The 18,123-nt window shown below is 58.0% G+C and overlaps 3 protein-coding genes across 4 annotated transcripts; 2 read left to right on the forward strand and 1 right to left on the reverse strand.

The window, feature by feature from the left end:
• Positions 1–114: 114 nt before the first annotated feature.
• Positions 115–1,310, reverse strand: FAHD1 (fumarylacetoacetate hydrolase domain containing 1). Its single transcript, XM_017823081.1, has one exon. The coding sequence runs from the start codon at positions 1,237–1,239 to the stop codon at positions 568–570; it is 672 nt and encodes a 223-aa protein (XP_017678570.1). The 5' UTR covers positions 1,240–1,310; the 3' UTR covers positions 115–567.
• Positions 1,311–1,397: 87 nt separating this feature from the next.
• On the forward strand, positions 1,398–11,676 carry HAGH (hydroxyacylglutathione hydrolase). Of its 2 annotated transcripts, none has more exons than XM_017823077.1 (9): positions 1,398–1,452; positions 4,682–4,863; positions 5,278–5,342; positions 6,180–6,297; positions 7,253–7,361; positions 8,261–8,364; positions 8,785–8,886; positions 9,157–9,236; positions 9,721–11,676. In XM_017823077.1, exons 2-9 carry the CDS (start codon positions 4,759–4,761, stop codon positions 9,818–9,820), a joined length of 783 nt encoding a protein of 260 aa, XP_017678566.1. In that variant the 5' UTR covers positions 1,398–1,452; positions 4,682–4,758; the 3' UTR covers positions 9,821–11,676. The 2 variants fall into 2 exon arrangements, with proteins under 2 accessions (XP_017678566.1, XP_017678565.1); XM_017823076.1 differs by lacking the exon at positions 1,398–1,452 and adding an exon at positions 1,482–1,558.
• Positions 11,677–13,054: 1,378 nt separating this feature from the next.
• On the forward strand, positions 13,055–18,026 carry LOC108501325 (hydroxyacylglutathione hydrolase-like protein). The gene is made up of 8 exons (XM_017823078.1): positions 13,055–13,241; positions 14,072–14,136; positions 14,217–14,334; positions 14,814–14,922; positions 15,117–15,220; positions 15,366–15,467; positions 15,549–15,628; positions 15,934–18,026. The coding sequence occupies exons 1-8, from the start codon at positions 13,137–13,139 to the stop codon at positions 16,097–16,099; spliced, it is 849 nt and encodes a 282-aa protein (XP_017678567.1). The 5' UTR covers positions 13,055–13,136; the 3' UTR covers positions 16,100–18,026.
• The last annotated feature ends 97 nt before the right edge of the window (positions 18,027–18,123 follow it).

The following is an 18,123-nucleotide window of genomic DNA, read 5'->3' on the forward strand; positions in this document are numbered from 1 at the left end:
CAGCTGGAAATACTTAAAACCTCCAACTGCTGCACTGCATTGTCTAAGTAAAAGCAATTGCTGCAGTTACATTTTTATTAAAATTGGATTTAAATCAGTAAAAGCAAAGACAAGTTTACTGGTGATCTTTACCCAGGAGCCTCTTTATTCTCGATCTTTTATATTATTTCACTTTTAGAACATATTTAAAAATCAGCTTAGGACAAAATCAATCTGCCAAGCATCTGGCACACTTCCTGCTGCATTCACTCCTTGGAGCGGGAGGAAAAGCCATCCTCATTTAATCATTGGAAAATGCAGGAGGAATTGTAAAACTGATCAAAAAATCAAACATCTTTCTTTTGTAAAACATCCCAAGAAACTTCTTGTGAAGCTGCAGTTCTTGATTTACTGTTACACATGTACCTCCTCCATCACCACTCTGTTTGATCAAGAATTTTTATTTTTAGGCAATACATTGGCAAAGCTCAAATCATCACAGGAGAGAAGCACACAGAGCACTTGGGCCATGAAGTGTTTGTTCACCAGACGTTCCCCAAGGAGCCTCGTCCCAGGCAGGCTCCTGGTTTAGGATCCCCGTGTTTGCTGCGCCACCTTAAACCGCATGGAGAGCACATCCTTGATCCCAGCCTCTATCTCATCGTTGGCCTCCACGGACCCAACTCCTTTGGGAGACCCCGTCAAAATCAAGTCCCCTTCTTCCAGGGGGACTACTTGACTGATGTAGCTGATGAGGTAAGGGATGGAGAAGATCATGGAGGAGGTGTCCCCCTCCTGCCTCAGCTTTCCGTTCACCTTGAGCCAGATCTGCAGCTTGTGAGGGTCTGGGATCTTCTCCTTGGGCACAAAGTCACTGACCGGGCAGGAGGAGCCGAAGCCCTTGGCCAAGGTCCAGGGCAGCCCCTTCTTTTTGCACTCCTCCTGCGTGTCCCTGGCCGTCATGTCCAGGCACAGGGCATATCCCGCAACGTGCTCCATTGCAGCCTCCTGGGACACGGCCTGGGCCCTCTTGCCGATGACCACCCCCAGCTCCACCTCGTGGTGCAGGTTGCGGCAGTAGTAGGGCCGGAGGATGGGCGACCCTTCGCGCACGTAGGCCGAGGAGGGCTTGAGGAAGAAGAGGGGCTCCGTGGGCAGGGCGCTGCCCATCTCCTTGGCGTGCTCCGCGTAGTTGCGCCCCACGCACACGATGTTCCTGCCCCACTCCCAGAAGCGGGACAGGGGCCTGGAGGAGGCCATGGCCGCGGCGCGTCTCCTTCCCGGAGCAAGGCGGCCGCCCTTGGGCTGTCCTTGCCGGGCCGCTCCTCCGCCTCCTCGGCCGGGTCGGCGAACGAGCGGCGGCGGGGGGGCCGGGGGGGCCGGGCGGGCGCAGCGCCGCCCCCGCCGCTCAGCGGGCCGGGCCGGGCCGGGCCGGCTCTGCCGCCGCCTCCCGGCGCCGGGCGGGCAGCGAAGGTAACCGGGCCGGGCGGGGCGCGGCGCACGATGCTCCGCGGGGGCTGGCGGGGGCTCGGCGCCGCCCTGGCAGCCGGGGCCGTCCTCGGGGCCGCGCTCCGAGCGGGTACGTGGGGCGGGGGCAGCCCCGGCAGGGCCGCGCGGGGCGAGCGCTGCCCCGGGGCCGCTCCGGGCGGCTTCGCTCGCGGTTCCCGGCGCGGGCGGTGCTCGGGGGGTGCTCGGGCGGTGCTCGGGGTGTGCCGGGTTTGCGCTGACTCACAGCCCCAAGCAGGGCAGGTCCTGCTCGGCCGCAGCCGGCGCTGCCGCGGCTGTTCCCGCGGCTGTTCCCGTCCGTGCCCGTGGCGGAGGCCCCGCGGAGGTGCCGGGCCCCGCAGCGCCGGTCAGTGCTCGGGGAGGAGGGCGGGGGGCCAGGGCTGGCCTTTGAACTGGGCTCGGGGGTGACAGGTTGTGTTGGCGACACTGCCCGAGCTCTGCGTTTCCATCCCGGGCCTAAATTCTGAGAGTGTCTCCCTGACGCAGAGCCTGGGCTTTGGCTTCAGAGCCTCTCGGGGAAGATTTGCCAGAGGCCTTTTGTATCGCTGCGGTTGTAAGGGCTGGAGAAATGAGCGAGAATCCATCGGGGTTCACTGCAGGCACGGAAACCCTGCTGCTGTCCTGGGAGCTGTCACACGAGTGCCTGGCAGCTCTGGCGGCTCCCGAGCTCCCGGGGCCGCAGGGTGGGAGCGGGAGCTGCCCTGGGTCTGGGGCTCAGCTCACCTGGTATTGTGAGGAGCCACAAACCCACCGGGTATCCAAAAAATACCTGTGTGCAGAGTGTGCAAAGAGCGAGTGTGGTGTCTCTTGTGAGGCGGTGCAGGGGTGTGCAGCTGGGTTTGGGCGTGCAGTCATGTCTTGAGTGACAGCCTCGTCTGACACAGGAATTTTCCACTCTTTTATGTAATAAAATGAGTAACCCAAAATGCTCTGGAGGAAGTGCACGAAGCAGCCCCGTTCTGAGGGAACCTGCTCTGTCAGTCTGCAGCACCTCTGCGTTTCTATGATGACATTAACATTTCCAGCTGCAAACTCTTTCATCTTGGCCACTCCAGCTGTGCTGAGGAGCTGTTCTAGGAAGGCCAAGTGTGTGATTCAGAGGCTGCTGACTCTGCCCTCCCCACTGCTCCACTGCTCTGCTCCAGGCCTGAAGTCAGGAGGGACGTGGTACAAAAGTGAGCGAAAATGAAGTCACTGGGTGTTAATTTCGGAGCAGAGCTGTGTGTGTGACAAGGAGTTAGTGCTCAGCTGGGGAGCAGCTTTGAGCTGAACCAGCTCTCAGAACATGCCCTTCTCAGAGCAGGGCACTCCTGGTCTGCTCCAACTGGGCAGGCTGGAAAGGGGCAGCTGAGCTGCAGATGGGAATTCACAAGGAGTGAGTTTCTTTCTTGGTGGATGTTTTCTCATTTCTTTGTTGAAATTACATGTTAGAAAACATTTCCTTATGTGGCGGAGCTTGTTTGTTTGTTTTGTAAGAGTTGTGAATTAAACATGCAAAGAGGCTTTGGGATCCTGGCCAAGGTTAGAGATGGTTCACAGGAAAGAAGCATTTTAAGTATGTGAATAATTCCTTTGAGTTGAAGTTAAGGTTGTGTTTTCTTTTGTTCAGTTCTGTTTTTTTCCCCAGTTAGTGTCTGGCATGCAAACAAACACCCAGTATATACAGCTCTGGTGACTGACAGCAGCCAGAAGTGCTCTGTGTTAGGGAGCAGTTGTTTTTTGGGAATTTTTTTTTTCCTATCAAGGAATAGTAAGGGCTTTTTTGTGTTGTTCTTTTTTTTTTTTGAAAGGAGTCTTCTGCTCCAGAGGAACACTTGGCAGGTATGGATGCTTTCCTGAATACTTCACCATCAGTACCCAGTGCATGCCTGTTCCATCCTGGCTTGAGGTTTTCTCGAGCACAGTGTTTAATTTTACTGCCATCTGCCCTCCTGATTTCCCTTCCCTCATAAGCAGGTGGGATGGTGGAGGTAGAAGGGGGAGAAGCTCTGGGCAGTTGCAGCAGAGAGGCCTGACAGCTCCGGGCTGGGTTTGCAGCAGGAGCAGCTCTCTGGCTCCTGTCAGGGCTGGGTCTCGCTTTCCCAGCCCCATCAGCCCATGGAGCTGCAGGTCTGTGGGGCTCTTTTCCCTGGAGCAGCTCTTATCAGGGCTGGGCAGGCCTGAGCTGCTTTGGGAGAGTGGGGCAGGGTGATGGCAGCACGGGGACCCCTCCCTTTGGCACCGGGGGGAGGTGGCCAAGCAGGGAGTGTTGGGAGCCTCAGGGAGAGTCGGTGGTGCAGTGAAACGGGGCTGTGCCAGCACAGCTCAGCCCAGCACAGGCACCTCTGGGGGTTAGCAAACACCTTGATGGTGTTCAGACAATGATTCCTGACCTGCAGGGTCTGACACCTCTTTCCCTGCACGTGTGTGGACCCAGGTCTGAACTGCAGGGCCCCAGCAATGGAAGACCTTGTTCTCTTCCTTTCCCTTCCTTTATTTTTTGTGGCAGAGCCTCTTAGGGCTTGGTTGTTTCTTTAAGTGCTGCTAATCTGTGCCTTGAACAGTGGAGCCCAGGTTATTTGCCTCTGGAACTTGCTTCTTGGATCTGATTAAACATTTAACCAAAAGCAAATATTTCCATGTTCCACTGCTGTTGCATCAGGGTAGCCCGTGAGCAAGAGCCCTGTGTGTGCCTCTTACCTGGCCAGGCAGGGAGCCCTCCTTCCATGGAGAGCTTGACTTCTCTCCATGGATTGTGCAGGATGTCACTTCCTCAAATACAGGCCCTGTTGTAGCAGGGCCTGTATTTCTGTATTTCTCCTTCTCCACCCCCCTTTTTGTCTTTTGGCTGTAATTGGCTGTCTTTTGTGATTTTTTTTTTTTTTGCAAAGTCACTGTCTAGGTTGACCTTTGTCCAGCTGTTCCCTCTCTGTTCTGCTTTCCTGCCCCTTGAAGCCTCCTCTCTGATCCAAGCACAGTGTTTTCCTTGCATGAGCCAAGTGTCCCATCCCCCTTGGGGCAGCTGAGGGGCACAAGGTGACACTGCCAGGCTCCAAGGCTTTGTCCTGTGGTGGCCTCACTCCTCTTCCTCTGGAGAAGGCAGGTTGGGCTGTCCATACCCTCCCTTCTCTGGGATCATGGATTGGGGGTCTGGCTGTGCTCTGTCCCACTTTTCCCCCTGCCTGGGCTGAGGTGTGGCTGTTTTTGGGGTGCCCAGGTCCAGCCCAGCTGCGAGCTTTCTTCCTGCACACGGAGCACGAGCGGAGGGAGCCGAAGACGGTCCCACAGGCCGACATGAAGGTGGAAATCCTGCCAGCCCTCACAGACAACTACATGTACCTCCTCATTGATGAGGAAACCAAGGAGGCTGCCATCGTGGACCCTGTGAACCCCCAGAAGGTAACACTGCCCTGGGAGCAGAGTGCTCACCGTGGCTCTGGGACATCCTTCCAGGTTGCTGCATCCATGAGGGAATTGCTGACGCGCCGATTCGGGCGTGGGGGAAAGGCAGGAAATACTGGCTGTGCAGAGGTGCAGGCAGGGCTCACAGCCACGCTGCCTGCCCAGCCAGCCTGGCCCTAGCTCCAGGGCTCCCTGACCTCATTTGGGGTTTTGCCCTTGGTTTGATGTAGAGCAGAAAGCAGGCAATGGGCTCAGTCACTGGCTGGGTCAGAGCCCTCGTGCCCTGCTCTGGAACCCCCTGGGGAGGGATGAGCTCCCTGCAGAGCTGCTGCTGTGTCCAGGTGACACCAGGTGTGCTGGCAGCTCATTCCAGGGGAGGTGTAACTGCCCTTGTGTGCCCTGTGCCCGCAGGTTTTGGATGCAGTGAAGAAGCACGGCGTGAGGCTGACCACTGTCCTGACCACCCACCACCACTGGTAACCACCCCCAGCCTGGGGTCCCTGGGCACAAACGCAGGCAGCCAGGAGCTGCTGCTGTTCTGGAGCAAGGTGATCTCTCAGCAGCAGCTGAGGTGTGAGGAGAAGGGTCAGAGCTCATTCCCTTGGGCTTGCCTGAGCAGATGCACTGTCCAGACCGGGAGTTCTGTGTCAGTGCCTTTAAACTTTAAAATGCTGTTTCCTCCCAGGTGGCCAGTGCAGTAGTTGTGGGTGTGGAGGGAGCACACTGCACTGAGGTGCCAGGGCATGCCCCTGAGGTGTCCTGCTCACAGCCAGCAGCTGTGGGAGGATCCCCCAAGGTGCAGATTAACTCTGCCAGGGGTGTAAGGAGGAGTGTTTTGCTGTAGCAGTGCTGAACCTGAGCAACCTCTCCTGTGGGTCAGAGTGGAGCCACCTCTGTGGCTGGAGAGCCAAAGGGCCAGCTCTGATCTGGACAAACCAGCAGCACAGGTCAATGCTGAGCTGTTGGATACCTGTGTGCCTGCTCCATGGTGTCTTGTGGGATGATGGATTGCATATCCTACTTATCCCATTCTCTCCCTGCCCTAGTAGCTGGAGAGTTGACTGTGAGCCCCTAAGGCTGGTGTTTCCCAACTAGGTAGGAACTTGTTCAGGGATTGTTCCTCTCTCTCACTGCCCTAATTACTGGAGAAATTATCTCCTCTCATGTTGACATGGCTTATTCTTTAATATGAGGAGTGTTACATACTGGGAGAGTGATTGATCAGAGGTGATCACCTGCAGGTTACCACTGCAATATAAGTCACCTTAAATTTCTCTTCATTCCTTCCCAAATCCATTTTTCTGATGTTGCAGGGACCATGCTGGAGGAAATGAGAAGCTTGTAAAGATGGAGTCGGGGCTGCACGTGTACGGGGGAGACAACAGAGTGGGAGCTCTGACCCAGAAGGTGTCCCACCTGACAGCACTCCAGGTAAAGGGAGGGAGCTGCAGGATGTGGTGGGGCAGCTCCTGTTGTGTCACAGCTGGACAGGTGTGGTCTGCCCCGAGTTCCTGTTGTGCTCACAGCTCTCTTACCTTTCAACATCTCCTGGATGGAGTAGTTGGAGTGCAGCTTTCACCCTTTTCCAGCCCTGTGCACTGCGACCCCCCTGTCTTGTTTTGGCCAGTGATCCTTTGCTGCTGAGAGCATTGGCATGGCCCAGGCACCTGGGACATGCTGGGTGTCCTGTGTTCCTTGGGGGGGTCAGAACAGCCGTGTGACAGGACAGGGCTCGTGCTCTGCACTGAACAAATGCGAGTGTTCCTGTGGGAGTGACGGCTGGAACACGGGCTGAGGGGACGGGGGCCAGCAGTGCCAGTTGAAGCAGCAGGCCTGGCTGGAACCAGGCTGTTTGTTTACAGGAGAGCTGGCAGATGACACAAACTGGCATGAATGTCACTGCTGGCCTTGGGTGCACCTTGGGGGGGCAGCAGCACAGGAGGGAGCACAGGAGTACACGAGAAGGTGTGGGGATGAGGCTGTGTTCAATCCTTCCCTTTTCCTGAGTGTCATCCACTTCTTCCCTTCAGCTTTATTGTTGTTTGCAGCTTTTTCACGCCTGATCAGCTTTGTTTAGGATTTTGTGTTGCTCTGGATCTGTTGGCTCTTGCTGCCAACCGGGCATTGAGTCTCTCTGCATGGAAATGAAAGGATCTGGCAGTTCTTTGTCCCAGCACCTGCTCGCAGGAAACAGCTCCCTCCCGAGTCCCTGCCATAGCCCTCCCTCACTGGCCTCCCCAGGAGCAGAGCTGATGCTTCCTGGCCAGCTTTGTGCCAGTTTGGGCCTGTAGGAGCACTAGACCACTGTAATAGTTGCAATTCTTTTCTAACCATACGATTGGTAGCAAACAGAAGCTTAAGCTCCAGTCTTCTGCCTTCTTCTCAGGTGGGATCTCTTAATGTGAAATGCCTCAGTACGCCGTGTCACACTTCGGGACACATCTGTTATTATGTGACTAAGCCAAATAGCTCCGAGCCACCTGCAGTTTTTACAGGTGAGGAGTTGGGAGGTTCCCTTGCAAAGACAGAAGCCCCCCCTCTGCCTCTGCCTCTGGCTGTGCATCCGGCCCTTCCTGCCAGTGCAGCTGCTCGAACATCCACGTCTTGCCCCTTGCCAAGTAGGAATTGTAGGTGGAGCTGGTGAAACCCCTCTGGGTTTGTAAACCAGTGCTGGACACCCTGCAAACGACGTCAGGAGCGAGCCCTGGATGAGTCCTACATCCAGCATTTTCTTCCTTGAAACGAGCTGTTGGTTTCCTGTCCCTGGCCAAACTGGCTGATCCCAGAACCTGTTGCTTTTCCATATATCTGTGCTCGTGTCTGTAACAAAACTGAGAGAGGAGCAAATAGAGGAATAAGGAGGGCTGCTGCTCCACTGTTCTAGCCAGGGTCTGGATCCTGGTGTGGGGAGCAGGGTCCCCCCTTCCTTGAGGCTGTGCCCAGTCTCCCCAGACTCCAGGTCATCCCTGTCCTGCTGGGTGTTATCCAGAGCTTGTACCAGCTGCTGCATGGAAGAGGTAATGGCTTAAGCAAGATTTTAGGGAGCACTGGGGAGAAATGCAGAGGTGACTCATCTTTGTTCAACTTCATAGCAAAGAGCAAGTTCCTTGTCCACTCCAGGAGGGACAGGAGGGGACAGCGGGCTGCCCACAGGTAGGGAGGTGCTGGCAGGGTGTGCCTGGCCAGGCTGTGGGGTTTTGTGTCGTAGAAACCACGTTTGTCACATGGGTTTGTGTGGCACCGAGCCCGTGCGGGGCAGCCTGGCTGTGCCTGTGCCTTCTGCTGCCGTGGTGGGGACAGCAATGACAGGGCTGAGCCCCGAGGGACCCTGTGCCCAGGCTGTGCTGTGAGGAGCCTCGTGTGGGTCTGATGCCACATCACCCCTCCCTGGCAGGTGACACTCTGTTCGTGGCTGGCTGTGGGAAGTTCTTCGAGGGAACCCCGGAGGAGATGTACAAGGCGCTGATCGAGATTCTGGGCAGCTTGGACCCCAGAACGGTAGGAACCTCTCCTTTTGTGGGAGTTCACCAGCCAGAAACCACCACAGGCATCAAAGAAACTGCCTTCCCAATAGTACTGTTGTTCAAAGGGAGGTTTTCTCATGTGTGGAAGAAATGACGTGGGGAGTTGTCTTTGATGGATAGCTGGAGTCCTCTGGGAAGGAAATGCCTGCCCCAAATGTGGGGAAAGAGCAGGGGCTGCTTATTAGAGGCTCTTGTGCTGGGACACAGGGCTCTTTCATCTGTCCAATTGGTAGGTAGTCCTGGCACTTGTCCCAAGCATGTCTCCATGGAAAGTGTCACATGCCCTCAGGTTGACTTTGTTGTTCCTGCTGCCCCATAACTCTGGTGGTGGCACCTGGCACTGCCCCTTTGTAGCTTCAGAGTTACCCAGTGTCACCCTTCCTTCCCTTCCCAGAGGGTTTACTGTGGTCACGAATACACGATCAACAACCTCAAGTTTGCTCGGCACGTTGAACCCAATAATGCCAATATCCAGGAAAAGCTGGCGTGGGCCAAGGTAAGCTGGGTCATCCTTTCCCCAGACCTGATGGGTTTGTGGGGGCAGAGCCTTGCTGAGGAGGTGGGGGAGATGAGACAACACTGGGGAGAAAGAGGGGCTGAGGGATGGGAGTTGAGAGCCAGGAGCTGCAGGATGTTGTGTTCCAGGGAGTGGGGTCTGGGTGTGCCCAGAGAAGGGGGTTTGCTGCCTGGTGGAGACGTGACCCTCCTCAAAAACATCCTGCTATGTACAGGACATTCCTTGTTCACCAAACATTCCTTGTTCCAGGCACGGTATGACAGTGGAGAGCCCACCATCCCCTCCACCATCGCAGAGGAGTTCACCTACAACCCCTTCATGAGAGTGAGGTATGGAGGAGGCGTGGGGGTGGGAATGTCCTTGTGCTGGGAGCGGGGATGCAGGAAGGAGGGGGTCTCCAAAGAAAGAGCCATAAGTGGGAATTGCTCTCCTGCCTCTCATATTCCTGTTTGGATGCCTCCAAGACCCTCCTTAGAACACACTGGCTGTCCTGGGAAGCTGGCTGGATTTGAGGGCTGTGGTGAGCATCCATCCCTGACTCAGGAGACAGAACAGGCTCTGCTGTGTCCTTGTGTTCCTTAAGCAAGCCGAGTTTGGCAGAGGGACACAGCAGAAGATGCTGCTGGAGGCAGGAGAGTGTTTGCAATTCCCTGCTGCCCGTGAGCCTTCAGAGCAGGGGAGCTGCTCAGAGCTGCTTTGCCAAAGCCCCGAGTCTTTGATCTCCGAGCGCAGCTTTTCCCCTGATGCAGTGAAACGGTTGTGACCTCCCAGCTGAGATTTTCTTCCATCCTGCTCTTCCCTCCTTCCTGGCAGGGAGAAGACAGTCCAGCAGCACGCGGGGGAGACCGACCCCGTGCGCACCATGGGGGCCATCAGGAAGGAGAAGGACAACTTCCGAGTGCCCCGGGACTGAGCACCGCCCGCGCCGCCACTGCGTCAGCCCCGGCCTCCCTCAGACTATTCACCTGTTCTAGGAGTCAGACCTTCTGTTGTGGTTGAGACAGTCCTGTCTAGGTCTTTATTTTGTTTTAATTAAGGAGAAGAAAAGCACTTTGCCCTTGTTGAGATGTTCTACAGCATATTTATATTACAATGAAGAATATTTATCCCTCTGTTGCTGTCTCTCGAGCTGTCACGTGTCACGTGCAGATCATTGTGCCAGTGTTGGTGTGAGGCTCAGAGGTTGGGCTGGGAAGGACCAAACCTGGAGGTTTAGGAAGAAGCTCCTGTTAGTTTTGTAGGAGCCTGATGTGGATGCAGACAGTGGGACTGGGGCCGAGGTGCCTTTGTGTAAAGCAGAGACCAAACACAGTAGTTGAAGAGTTGAGTGTTTCTTCCATGCTGCTGCTGCAACGTTCTGTCGCTTTTGGCTCCGCTGAAACCAGTTCCCAGTGACAGACCTGCTCTGCCAGAGCCAGTTCAGGGTGTAATTTGGGAAGTACGTGGGGCAGCCTGGCTCTGGGAATGGCACGTGGGGACATCCAGCTTCTCCCTTCTCCCTGACCTTCCCTGGCATGGATGGCAGTGACTTTTCCCAGGTACTGCGCTGCTTACACCCTTCCAGTCTTGAGCCTGTTTGCATGGACCTGCTCACTGCTCTTACCTGTGACCTGTGTCAGTGCTGCACCAACGGAGCAGGGCTTTGCCTGATGGCTCCAAATCCCAGGAAGCAGCCACTCCTGGTGAGTGAGAGTGCCCCAGCTGGGCAGTGGTGAGAGCCCTGAGCAGATCTTGGTGCCACAGCAGCTCCTTGGTGCCTGGCTGTGAGGAACGGGGCAGGGGAGCAGTTGTCACCTGTGCCCAGCCAGGAGCAGCTGCCCTGGGGAGCAGTTCTGGGGACAGGAGCTGTGCTGGGCCATGTGCTGCTGGGGTCCATCCCCTGCCCTCAGCCCTGCCTTTGGAAAGGCCATGGAGGTGAGCTTATAATTGGTGAAGGTGCCAACGTGTTGCTGGTTAAATGGGGCTCAGAAGCCACATTAGAGTGGCACATTTCTGTTTCTTGGTGTCCACAGGGTTAAAAGCCATCCCTGCCCACAGCAGGGTGTTGGGACTGGGTTATGTTTATGGTTTCTTCCACCCTAAACCACTCCAGGGTTATATGACTAGAGCTGTGTGACCCCAGCCTGCAGCCAGCTTGGAAACTGCAGGGAGGGAGCTCCCCTTGGGCTGCTTTTCCAACAGGGAATAGTGTGTCCAAGTGGATGAATGGGGTGCATTTTGGAGGGAAATAAATGCAGATTTGTGGTGATTGGGTCACCCCCTCCTACATTCCCATCCTCCAGCTCGGGGTCTTTAAACAAGGGATGTGAGTGACAGGGTGGGACCAGCCCCACATGGCATCTGCATCTTTAATCCATCTTCCTCCTCATATTCTTTTCTTCCTGGTTCCTTGGTCTCCTCTGTACCACAGACATGCTCCAGGACCAGAGATTGTTTCAAACAAATATTTTACAGATGAAACTTTGAAAATATTCAAATGGTTTTGGTTCCTGCTTCTCCCCCTTTCCCTGGCACACATTGGTAGGTGATGCCATGATGGAGCTGGAACCACCTGGGTGTCACCTGTGTCCCTGTGTCTGCTGTTCCAACACCACCTGCATGGCATTGTATGAGCACCAGGTCTTTGTTTGCTTTAAAATGCTAAATTTTATGTAATTCAGAATGAAAAGCGGTACCTAAAGCTTTGTTGTTGCCTCCTGAACTGGAATGTTGTGCTGCTACACTGGAGTGGCTGTGACAGAGGAAAAATAAAGAATGGCTGGAAATGGAGCTGTTTGGGGGTTCTTTAGCTCCCAAGTTTATGAATTTATTTATTTTGTACAAGTGACTGAAGCCAAACAACAGGAAGCGTCTTTCTGCCTAATCCTGGGGTGAGCAGGTGGCATGTTGGGATCCTCTGGGGCTTTATTCAAGGTCTTGTGACAAGTGTATTTTCTTGTGAAAGGAGAAGGGAGCAGGTTCAGCACTGGTTTGCTGCCTGTGAGCGAGTTCCCTCCTGCACAAGTGGCAACTGAGACAGGAAGGACATTTGAGGGGCTGGAAGGGCAATGGAGCTGGGGAAGGGGCTGGAGCACCAGGAGCAGCTGAGGGAGCTGGGGGGACTCAGCCTGGAGCAAAGGAGGCTCAGGGGGGACCTTCTGGCTCTGCAACCCCCTGACAGGAGGGGGGAGCCAGGGGGGGTCGGGCTCTGCTCCCAGGGAACAAGGGACAGGAGGAGAGAGAACAGCCTCAGGTTGTGCCAGGGGAGGGTCAGGTTGGATACTGGGAAAATTCCTTCACTGAAAGTGTTGTCCAGCCCTGGCACAGCTGCCCAGGTGGAGTCCCCAACCCTGGTGGGGTTTAAAAGCCCTGTGGATGTGGCACTTGGGGACACAGGTTGGTGGTGGCCTTGGCAGTGCTGGGGAAATGGTTGGACTCGATCTCAGTGGGCCTTTCCAACCTAAATTATTCTATTTGGGGGGGACCACGGTCAACTCTGAACCAGGATTTGTGTCCAGCTGGGAAAGGCACTGGAGCAGGGCTCTGTCCCTGCCCTTCCTGTGCCTTCGGTGCTTTCTGGGCTCGGTGGGCTCCTGACCCCGGAGCTCTGCCTTGGTGGGGCACCAGCCCCTCCCAGCCCCTTCCCGAACCGGTGACCAGGACCACTCTTACCATGTCCCAGCACCGGTGTTTCCATCACCTGCTGGGCACCGCCCCCGGCCCCGCCAGCGCCCGGAGCCCCCCACCCCTGTCCTTGTCCCCTGTTTGCAGTGGGAGCGACACTGCTGGGCTGGGGGGGACCCCGCGTGTCCCCAGCCTGCCTCCTCCCTCCCGGCCGGACCCGTGGGACCCCAGGGTGATGCACGGGGGGGAAGGTGTCACCGTGGGAAGTTCCCTTTCCCCCCTCCTTTCCCAGCGCGGCGCTGCGGGACCCGCATCGCCCGCGTGTGTGCGGTGTGTGTGCGTGTATGTGTGTGTGCGGGGTGTGTGTGCGGTGTGTGTGCGTGTATGTGTGTGTGTGCGGGCTGTGCGTGGAAGGGCCGTGCGGGCTCTCCCCGCCCCACGCTGCGTGATCCGCCCCGTACCGCACCGGCGGGGGCGGGACGCGCCGCCCGCCCCGCCCGCAGGTACCGCCGCGTCCCGCGGGGGCTCGGGGGGTCCGTGGGGGCCGGGCGGGGGTCCCGCACCCCCCTTTCGCTGCGTGTCCACCCCCCCCGCTTTGCTGCCGCGGCCGGCGCCGGTGCGGGACCATGAAGGTGAAGGTGATCTCGGTGCTGGAGGACAACTACATGTACCTGGTGATCGAGGAGAGCACCCGCGACGCCGTCGCCGTGGACGCCGCGGTCCCCAAAAGGGTGAGAGGCGGTCGGACCCCCCCCTTACCCCCCGGGTGGGCTGCGGGTCCCACGCGGGGGCTGTGCCGGTGGGACAGCGGGGTGTGTCCGCGGGCATCCCTTCATCCCTGGTGGAATGTGGGAGGTGCTGGACCCCTCTCCCACCCACCCCTGGGCTGCGGGGGGATTCCGTGTTGCCTTGACCGTGCGGAGTCTTACAGACCCCGCAGCGAGTGAGAATAAGCCGAAATAAACCTTTGGAGCGGTTCTCCCGTGCCCAGTCCCGCGTCCCAGGAGCTGCGGGGAGGGCAGTGCCCGGGGTCGCCGTGACCCCCCGTGCCCCCGCCCGGGCTGTTGCGCATCGTGCAAAGGCTGTCGCGGTTTTTAAGCGTTTGGTGCTGACTCGGACGTTTCCTTCCTCTCTGAGGAGCGTAATCGGGAGCTGCCGAAGGGCTTGTTCCTGGCCCTGAATGTTAAGTTGGCATTAGGAGCCTGCTGGCAGCTGGGCCGGGCCTGGCAGCCCCACGTGGCCGCTCGCCCGGCCAGGGTGGGTTGCGAGGCCACCATTTCCCTGCACGGCTCCTCTGTGGTGTCGCTGGCCATAAAATGCCACTGCTCCCATGGGAGCGGCGTGTTCCCATCCCCCTGCTCTGCTCTGGGTCGAGCCTTCATCCCACCCCTCAGCCCACGGATGCTCAGCAGATGGTTTGGGTGATTCCCGTGCCCTGGTCAGCCGGGTCCCTCACCCACGGAGTGCTGCCACAGGGGACAGGTCCTACAGTGGCTGTCCCAGCCATGGGTGGGTCACCCCCCCTGCCCGCTCACGTCCCGCTGCGCTGGGTCCCTTTCAGCTGCTGGAGATCATCAGGAAGGAGGACGTGGTGCTCAGGGCCATCCTCACCACCCACCACCACTGGTAAGTGTGGCCAGGTCGGGGTGGCTGTGGCCTTTCCCGTTGCCTTTCCCGAGTGCCCATTCCCTCCTCTGCTGGCACAGGGACCATGCGAGGGGCAACGAGGAGCTGGCGCGGCTGTGCCCGGGGCTGAGGGTGTTCGGGGCCGACCAGCGCATCGGGGCCCTCACGGACACGGTGACACACGGCCAGGAGCTCACGGTGCGTGGCCACGGGGCCACAGGAGCGTCCAGGGCTCGGACCCCACACACGGGTCCTGCCTGGTGGGGCAGCTGGGGCTGGCACGGTGAGGTGGGGGGTGGAGAGGGGCGATGGCAGGACCCCCTGTGGGGTGGCACCGTGGTCTCCGGTGGGGTGGCACCGTGCTGGGGGCTGGGTTGGTGCTGCTGGGCTGTGCTCAGCTCCCCGTGCTCTGGGGCGGTTGCAGATGTGGCACCATGGATTTGAGGCTGGGATGGAAGGGAAATCTCCCCATTCCCAGCCCATCTGGGGTTGTGCTGGAGGATCCAACCCTCTCCTGGGGCCCTGCTGCTCAATCCCATGGTCCAGGCATGTCCCACCTGGGCCTTAACCAGACCACCACTGTCACCTCTGTGACCCGCTGAGCCCGGGCGGGTGATGCCAAGGGGTGTGGGGGGCATCTGTCCCCTCAGTGGGATCCTGACCCTCTCTCCCCACAGTTCGGGGCCATCCGGGTGAGGTGCCTCTTCACCCCCTGCCACACCTCAGGCCACATGTGCTACTTCATGTGGGAGGATGATTCCCCGGATGCTCCTGCCCTCTTCTCAGGTATCCCACCCTGCCCACGTGCCCCCCGTGGGTCCCAGGGACACGGGACATGCTCCCCATGTGCTCCTGTCCCCCCACACCCGGCGCTCCTGAGGTGAATCCGCAGTGTGGGGGCACCCCTGGCACCCACCCCTGGCACCCACCCCTGGGCACGGGTCCGGGGGCCCCTCCGTGCCCGGAGCCCTTTCCCGCAGGTGACACCCTGTTCGTGGGAGGCTGTGGGCAGTTCTTCGAGGGGACAGCGGAGCAGATGTACACGAACCTCACCCAGACCCTGGGGGCTCTGCCCAAGGACACGGTGAGTCCCAAAGCACCCACCCCTGGGAGGGACCCTGCAGTCAGGAGGGGGCTGGAGGCTGGCACAGCCTGTCCCGTGGTGGGGATGGGTTGGATCCAGCCCTTGGAGCAGGTTTGATGCCGGGTCCTTCCCGGTGGATCCACAGAAGGTGTTCTGTGGCCACGAATGCACCGTCCGGAACCTCAAGTTCGCCCTGAAAGTGGAGCCAGAGAATGAAATGGTGAAGGAGAAACTCGCCTGGGCCAAGGTAAGTGGCTGTGCCCCCCGGGGTGGGGCCCAGGGGCGTTGGATGCCAGCGGGATCCTGGATGTCTCTGGTCCCTCGGCAGCAGCGGGATGACGAGGACCTGCCCACGGTGCCCTCGACACTGCAGGAGGAGTTTCTCTACAACCCCTTCCTGAGGGTCATGTAAGCAGTGCTGGCGCCTGGGGGGGCGAAGGGCCCCCAAAATCCACTCCCCTGTTCCCTCCAGCAACATCCCCTCTCCCAGTAGCTTCACTGACCAGTGGGAATCCCAAGCCCTGAGGGAGGGGAGGGTGCTGGGCCATGGGGTCCCACCTGCCCAGCACAAGGCCCGTGTGCCCCAGCAGTGCCTGGCACCGGGATGGGACTCCCCAGCACCAGGATGGGACTCTGTGGTGTCCATGCCAGTGGAGAGGGGGCAGGGGTCCTGTCCTGCCCCCCATGGCACAGCAGAGCTGCTCTCCCCACAGGGAGGAGCCCGTGCAGAGGTTCACGGGCCAGACGGACCCTGTGGAGGTGCTGAGGACGCTCCGCACCGAGAGGGACAACTTCAAGAAGCCCAAGGAGAGGCCCAACCCCCCGGCCATGCTGGCCTTCGACTGGGGGCTCTTCAGCCCCTTCCTGGAGAAGCAGTGACGTCCCCGCCGTGCCGGGGGTCCCCCCTGGCTGTGCCCAGCCTGGACTCTCTCCCAGTTGGGAACTGGTGTTTGTCCTTAACCTGCTCATCCGAGGCCGCTCCGCTCTGCTCTGCTCTCCCTCCGGCTCCGTGCCCGGCTCCCGGGGCAGTCCCAGGGGAGCAGGAGCACGTGGGTGCCTTGGGAGAGCCCAGGCTGTGGTGACCCCCCTGCTGCCCTGGGGCTGCTGCTGGCAGAGGGCCTGGAGATGTTTTTGGAGATGGGAGATTCCCACTCTCCCAGTGCTGGGATCAGGGTGGGAGCTGCCGCCCGTCCCACAGCCCCGTTCCCACGGAAGGGAGCTAAGGAAAAGCACGGAAAAGGGGGGATGCTCAGGGACTGTGGTGCTGTAACCCACCAGGCTGTCAGGCTCTGCTGCCTGTCCTCCTGCCAGGCCTGGGGGCTGCACCCCATTCCCAGGGGATTGTCTGAAGCAGCCACGTGGCTCCGGAGCCCCTGGGCCCCTCCCAGGCCCGGGATGGGCAGGGATGAGGACACTTGGAGACCCAAGGGAAGCTGGGCAGTGACTGGTGTCACTGGTGTCTGTGGTACCCACCCAGCTCCACCCTGCACTGACAGACACCCTCAGCACAACGGGGTTTTGGTGGGTTTTTCCCGTTTTTCCCTATTTTTCTAGTGGATAACACTGTGTAGGGCTCTGTAACAGTCGCTGCCTTCAGGAGCCATTGGAACCCCTCAGCCCACGTGGGATGTGCTCAGTGGAGCCCAGGAATGCCCCAACCCACTGGCTTTGGGAGATGCTTTCCAAGGTGTGACAGATTTTAGGCTGCCACACATCCATTGCTTTTTTCTTCCAAGATAAAAACTGGAAAACACTTGGCTGCAACCACACGGACATTGCCTTGCCTTCACACCAAGGGCCAGGGGCCAGCCCTCAGGCCTCCTCAGCCTCCCTTTGTGCAACATCAGGGCTGTATTTGAGCTTTTTTTTTAGCTCTGAGAAATGCACAGAGTTTTATTTGCAGCTGGGGGGAGGCACGTTGGACTAGTAAAGCAATTTTTGTGGAGAAAATTGGGCTTTGATGGCAGCTCCCAGGCTGGAATAGAGTTGATTTCAGGGTCTTTCATGTGTGGACTGTGAACTGGAGTTTGGGTTGTGGCTGTTCCTGTCCTGGCTGCAAACTAGGCTGAGGTTTTTTCTTTTTTGCCTTTTATTAATAGTTTAGATTTACTCTCCCTCGTGGGAGGGGAAGGATTAACCTGCTGCTCGAGCTGCCTCGGTACTGCTGCCTCAGAGTTCCTCAGTTCACGGGGAATGGTGGAGTTGTAGATGTACCCGGGTGTTCCTCGGGAATTTTGTTGTCCTGGGAGCAGGGATGCACCCGTGTGTGCTCAGGGAGGGTCTCTGAGCTGTCCCTGAGCTCACGGGGCCACAGCTCAAGGGCTGGGAGAAATTCCAGCTGCTCTTGGTGCCATGGCAGGAACAGCCCCCTGGAACACCCCCCTGGAACACCCAGGAACAGGAATCTGGGGGGTGTTCTGGGTGACTTTTGTGATCTGTGTGTTGGCAACCCAGGAACTGGAGAGGAGACAAAGTGTAGAGCCCTGATTACTTAATTTACAGCTAATTGAGCTTAATTTATTGTGCATTTCTGGCCTGACGTGCATGTGCTCAGCAGACACAGTTTCCTCTGCGCTCCCAGCACTCCAGGCTGGCTCTGTGGGAGCACTGGCACCTCTCCCTGACCATGGAATTTTATGGTTTAGCCAAACCCTGGGTGTTATGAATCCCTGAAACCACCAACTTGCTCGTCAGGAGGGTGGGGGGGGAGGCAGTGGGAGATTCTTGCCTTAGAACACTGTGAACTCACTGACTGATCAACACCTGAAAAATGTAAAGCTTTTAATTAAAACCATTAAAAACGTAATTTCCACTGTTGTTTTGCTTTGAACAAGCAGCAGAGGAGGCTCTGAGGAGACACAGGCAGGTGAAGGTGTGGCAGCTTCGGTTCCTGCCAGCCCCAA

The sequence above is a fragment of the Lepidothrix coronata genome, unplaced genomic scaffold (assembly GCF_001604755.1).
Source record: "Lepidothrix coronata isolate B3197 unplaced genomic scaffold, Lepidothrix_coronata-1.0 Scaffold101, whole genome shotgun sequence".
Lineage (NCBI taxonomy): Eukaryota > Metazoa > Chordata > Aves > Passeriformes > Pipridae > Lepidothrix > Lepidothrix coronata.